This window comes from Saccostrea cucullata, unplaced genomic scaffold (assembly GCF_032062105.1).
Source record: "Saccostrea cucullata isolate Sc308-1 unplaced genomic scaffold, CSIRO_AGI_Scuc_v1 ctg11571, whole genome shotgun sequence".
NCBI lineage: Eukaryota > Metazoa > Mollusca > Bivalvia > Ostreida > Ostreidae > Saccostrea > Saccostrea cuccullata.
This window is the reverse complement of record NW_026927429.1, coordinates 2,111-8,401: the sequence shown is the minus strand read 5'-3', so window position 1 is coordinate 8,401 and position 6,291 is coordinate 2,111. Positions and strand designations below refer to the sequence as shown.

The 6,291-nt window shown below is 38.2% G+C and overlaps 1 protein-coding gene across 1 annotated transcript; it reads left to right on the top strand.

Moving 5' to 3' along the window:
• The first annotated feature begins 1,091 nt into the window (after nucleotides 1-1,091).
• LOC134274459 (uncharacterized) lies at nucleotides 1,092-5,149 on the top strand. Its single transcript, XM_062756740.1, has 2 exons — nucleotides 1,092-2,861; nucleotides 5,112-5,149. The coding sequence occupies exons 1-2, from the start codon at nucleotides 2,585-2,587 to the stop codon at nucleotides 5,147-5,149; spliced, it is 315 nt and encodes a 104-aa protein (XP_062612724.1). The 5' UTR covers nucleotides 1,092-2,584.
• Nucleotides 5,150-6,291: the final 1,142 nt, after the last annotated feature.

The following is a 6,291-nucleotide window of genomic DNA, read 5'->3' as shown; positions in this document are numbered from 1 at the left end:
GATACAGTTATTTGAACATTAGTTTTAACAGAGGATTGTTACCAATACATGTTGTAATGAAATTAATTATTATTTATAAAGCACATTTTACAACAACTCTTAAACTAACATAACTGCCCTAAGTGAAGAAATATTAATATAGAAAGCACAAAGAAATTCACTTTTACATGGATACCCACTTCCGCCCCAGCCCGGGGTTGAACTCTCGACCTTCGGAATCTGTCTCCTAGCAGTGCAGGAACAGCGCGCTAGACCGCTCGGCTATCTAGGCAAGTCAAAAAACTTGCTTTCGATGCCGATGGAATTCTCGCGGCGCTGTCCTACACTACACGGTCATTGAGAATAGAAGTGAGATACAGTTATTTGAACATTAGTTTTAACAGAGGATTGTTACCAATACATGTTGTAATGAAATTAATTATTATTTATAAAGCACATTTTACAACAACTCTTAAACTAACATAACTGCCCTAAGTGAAGAAATATTAATATAGAAAGCACAAAGAAATTCACTTTTACATGGATACCCACTTCCGCCCCAGCCCGGGGTTGAACTCTCGACCTTCGGAATCTGTCTCCTAGCAGTGCAGGAACAGCGCGCTAGACCGCTCGGCTATCTAGGCAAGTCAAAAAACTTGCTTTCGATGCCGATGGAATTCTCGCGGCGCTGTCCTACACTACACGGTCATTGAGAATAGAAGTGAGATACAGTTATTTGAACATTAGTTTTAACAGAGGATTGTTACCAATACATGTTGTAATGAAATTAATTATTATTTATAAAGCACATTTTACAACAACTCTTAAACTAACATAACTGCCCTAAGTGAAGAAATATTAATATAGAAAGCACAAAGAAATTCACTTTTACATGGATACCCACTTCCGCCCCAGCCCGGGGTTGAACTCTCGACCTTCGGAATCTGTCTCCTAGCAGTGCAGGAACAGCGCGCTAGACCGCTCGGCTATCTAGGCAAGTCAAAAAACTTGCTTTCGATGCCGATGGAATTCTCGCGGCGCTGTCCTACACTACACGGTCATTGAGAATAGAAGTGAGATACAGTTATTTGAACATTAGTTTTAAACAAAAATTCTGCTGTAATTTTAATTGTTGATCTCTTCATATCTATTCAATTGGGATAGAAAGGTATGGATTTTAATTTTGATGTTTATTTTCCTCGGCATGTTGGATCCCTATGTTCTTGAATTTTTTAATGTGGAACAGAACTAGCTTTTTTGGTGAAAGCATATATTTCAAAACAATGGTATCTATTCTGATTGCGGGATCTTCTCATGTAAATAGATTACAATCGTATATCCGAGAACATTGTGAATATGCTAACTTCAATTTATCCGCAACGGCGATTAATTATTTTGGAATAAGTGGTGGGAAATTATCATGTTCCGCTCATATAAATATGTTAGAAAGGAAAATCGCTGATCTACGTCCAGGTGTACTCATTTTACATATAGGAGGAAATGATGTTGACAATGTAACAGCAGATGAATCGTTTGTGAGGGAATTAAGCCTGCGCCTTTTATGCATCGCAGAAACTTTCGCATCACGCTACAATATTGCACATGTGAAAATTTGTCAGCTAATGCCTCGTTTTAGGACTCGGCTTTTAGACACAACATCGTATAATGAACTTGTGATCAAATTCAACAGAAAATTGAAATGTCTGCTGGTACAGAAAACGAGTGTGCAATATTGGAAGCTTAAAAATATTAAACACTCTAAATTTCCGATATTTTGTGATGGCGTTCACTTTAACGAAGAACATGGGATGATGATATACTATAGGAATCTACGTGGGGCAATATTGCACTCCTTGAAGGCTATCCAAAAGTGATGGCATGTTACCTTCACCATATTCATGTTATGAGATAAGTTTTATTTCAATTTTAATTTTTGTAGTAATTATGCATTCAAGATACATGTACTTGAATTTTGAATATCGATGTCATACCAAAAAATATTATGGTGTATAGAGTGTAGAACATTTTACGATAGCTGCTAGTCATTTGATGCACATGGCATCGTTTTAGTGATCTGTCACTATATATGCACTGTGATATGTCACAGTAGAAACGGCTTCTGCTCATTTTGATGCACATGGCATCTTGATGTTTGCGATATGTCGCTATGAGCTGTAATATGTACAGCTGAGCAGTTGCTTTTATGTTATGGCTAGCAGCTTATATGTGTGAAGTGTCGCTACACGCTGATGTATGGTACACCTGAGAATTATGCTCAAGTGTAAATGATCTGGCGCTTTGGCTATTTCTTGATTATTTTCCTTGTGATCTGTCATTATAGCTTATGGTTGGCCTCAGTGAATTGACTGCTATCGAAACTTTTGCACTCTTAAGTATTTAGGTGTCCTTGGTTGTCTATGGCACCATAAGGCTTGGAAAAATTATTTCCATTAGAAGCTTAATTTGGCGATCAAGGTCATTTTTATACTTAAATTTTTTTCATGTTAATATGCAAAGTCAATTCAACATGTATATAGGCAGATAAGGTATTGAACTATGAGTGTCTTCATTCTTAAGACAGGTGTCTCGTTTTGTAGGCCAAAATATGCCACCCAAAAAGAAAAGACCAAAGAGCACTACAACCGGGAACACACCATCCTCTGAGACTTCAGGCCCGGCAAAACGTCGAAAGCAGACAACATCAGCCTCTGTTGACATTGCCGAGCAGGTGAACAACGCTATACAATTAGCCCTGCCAAAAATCACTCAAGCGGTCCTTTCGGCAATGAATGATAAGAGCGAGGAGCACACAGATAAAGCTCCAGAGGTGCCTCAGGAATTACCAAGCACGTCCACGGAGCCGCTTTCCCAGGCTAGCGATGGTAACAGTATTTCGCTAATACATACATCAGACAGTATTTCTAAACCCTTATCACTCGGGATTGACGCAAAAACAAAAGCAAAAATTTGGGCAAATGAATTTGTAGAGTTTGGGTCATTACTCAAGCCAAGTAAAAAAAACGTAAAATTCTCTGTAGAAGAAAAAGATGAAGGTTTGACTTTTGTTAAGGAAAACAATCCATGCAAAATTGAATCCGTCCAACAGTGGTTGGCAGCCTTTCATATTTTCGTCAGCATTTTTTGTGAAAAACATGTAAACGAGGTATCAAAATTAATGAAATATGCCAATATTGTCCAAAAGCTGGCTGATCAGTCAACTGCTTCGGCAGCAATCAATTACGATAAAACTTTTAGACAATGGAGAGAAATTTCTCCTGGGGAGCTTCAATGGGATCGCGTTAACATTGAATTGTATCAGGAGGCCTTAGCTGCCGGTTTACAGGCAAAGTTTAAATCAACATATCAGAAAACTACTTTTCGTCCCTTCACAAATATCAAAGGAAAAGGGGGTTACACAAAGTCATTCTGTTTCAACTTTAACAACTCCGAGCAGGGAATTTGCAACAGAAAGGAATGTAAATTTTCCCATTCTTGTCAGCTCTGCGAGGGAGAGCACAGTCGAAAGGTCTGTCCCACGTCCCTCAAATCAAGCGCAAATGCTAAAGGAAGACAAAGAGTTAGCAGTAATCATGGTCCGACAGAATTTACAAAGTCCACATCCAAATCAACAAAATAAAAATTTTGAAATTGTTACCCCAGTTAACCCTGATAGGTTACATGTATGGCTATTAAATTACGATATACCTGATAGGGAGTTTCTGGTCTTAGGTTTTAGAGAAGGATTTAAAATACCTTTTCAGGGTAAAAGACATCGCAGACTTAGCGACAATTTAAAATCCGCTAAGCAACATTTAGACATTCTTCAAGAAAAAATAAACAAAGAATTAGCCTCTGGTCGAGCTGCTGGTCCGTTTCAAGAACCACCATTTACTAACTTTCAAAGTTCGCCCTTAGGCTTAGTGCCCAAAAAGCAACCTGGCGAATTCCGGGTTATCCATCATTTGTCATACCCAGAAGGTCAGTCAATTAATGACGGAATATCTCAAGAATTCTGTTCCATCAAGTATCAGACAATTGACGACGCGGTTAAAATTCTTAAAAAGTATGGCAAGGGGGCTTTATTTTCGAAGACTGATATTGAGAATGCATTTAAAATCATTCCTGTTCATCCTTCAGATCACGAATTACTAGGCTTCACGATAGGAAGTTATTATTTTTTTGATAAAACTTTACCCATGGGTCTTAGTTATTCCTGTAATCTCTTTGAGAAATTTAGCTCATCACTTCACTGGGTTATGGACTATCATTACAACGCTTCCTGTGTACATGTTTTAGATGATTTTCTTTTCATTGGTCCAGCCAACACAAATCAGTGTTTAAATTCGCTGGAAAACTTTTTGAACCTGTGCAAAGATATAGGAGTTCCCATTAAATCTGAGAAAACAGTATATCCCACAACAACAATTACATTTTTAGGTTTAGAATTTGATTCAGAAAAAATGGAATTAAGATTGCCAGATGACAAGCTTCTCAAATTGCAAGAAACACTAAATAGTTTCAAAAGGAAGAAAAAAGCTTCACTACGCGACTTACAGTCTCTTATTGGCTTGTTAAACTTTGCATGTTCTGTTGTATTACCTGGCCGCACATTTCTCAGACGACTGATAGATCTCACCAAAGGTTTAAGATTACCGCACTTTAAGAAGTACTTGAATAAGGAAGCTAGGGCTGACCTTGAGGCCTGGTCAATTTTCATCAACCATTTTAATGGCAGATCCTTAATTTTAGAAGATAAATGGATTACTTCTGGAATATTATCCCTCTGTACAGATGCAAGTGACCTTGGTTTTGGGGGTACTTTTCAAACGAACTGGTTTTGTGGGAAATGGCCTGAAAAGTGGCGCCAGCTACACATTACAGTCAGGGAACTATTGCCTATTGTACTGGCCTTAGATTTGTGGGGCCCCGTCCTGCAAATTTCCTGTGTTAATTTTTATTCTGATAACATAGCTGTAGTGTACATTATTAACAAACAAACTTCTACTGATCCAACTATTATGAAATTAATGCGGCGTTTTGTCGTCAAGACAATGCAGTTTAACATTTTATTTAAGGCAAGTCATGTCCCTGGTGTACTTAACGTTGCTGCAGATAAACTTTCTCGCTTACAGGTACAAGAATTCAAGGAGGGGTTCCCATCTATGACTAGCAGACTTCATTTTGCAGAGTTCACTTTCTAAAGCTTCTAGGTCATCATACGATAGAGCTTTTACATGTTATAAGTCCTTCATGTTCAACCAATATCCAAACGTCCCCATCTTACCACCATCATCTCAACATGTCGCACTTTTTGTAGCCTTTTGTTTTCAATCCAACATGGCGACGTTGACCTTGAAAAGTTATCTATCAGCTCTAGGATATATATTTAAATTAAAGGGCTATCAAGACGTAACACAGCTTTTTGTAATTCGCAAAATGCTACAAGGGTATGAAAAGTTAAAACCAGGTACCGGGGATACGAGGCTGCCTATAACACCGTCTATTCTAAGAAATTTAGTTGACTCGCTTGATCATTTAGGTATCTCATTTTACCAGCGCAGCATGCTAAAATCAATGTATTTGTTGGCCTTCCATGCCTTCTTAAGAGTGGGGGAAATAACTATCACATCTCGACATCACAGAGGTAATGTTTTGCTACTGGAAAATGTTAAGCTTGTTCGAGACGAATCAAACACACTAGAAGGCCTAGAAATAAGACCTGATTCTTTCAAGCACAGTTCTGGCCGACATATTCCCACCTTGTTTCTACAGGCTAGTAATTCCGATGAAGGGCTCTGTCCAGTGCAAGCACTATTGTCATTTATTACACTAAGGGGTCAAGTCATGGGTCCCCTTTTTCTTACCCTGATGGTCATGGAATCCAAAGGCAACAATTTACAAACTTTCTACAAATGTCTTTAAAGTGGTCGGGTCTCGATTCTAAACTCTATAAAACTCATAGTTTTCGAATTGGTGCGGCAATGTCAGCGGCCGAAATGGGTATTTCAGATGAAAAGATTAAACAGATGGGACGATGGCATTCCGACGCATACAAGAAATACATACGCATACCTGTTTTGAAAATCTAAATATTTTCTGCAGTAAGTATAATCATGGGGACAGGGGCCTCTGATTATGCACTAAATATCAACACATACTACGATCAGCTGGTTTTTGGACATAGCGAATATAAGTTTCTAGATTTATATTTAATTTCCCTTTATAGCATGGATTGTTTTGAATTTTAAACCTAGGTCATGGGGACATGGGCCTCTGACTTAACCTTATAAATATAGCATGGAATGTTTTGAT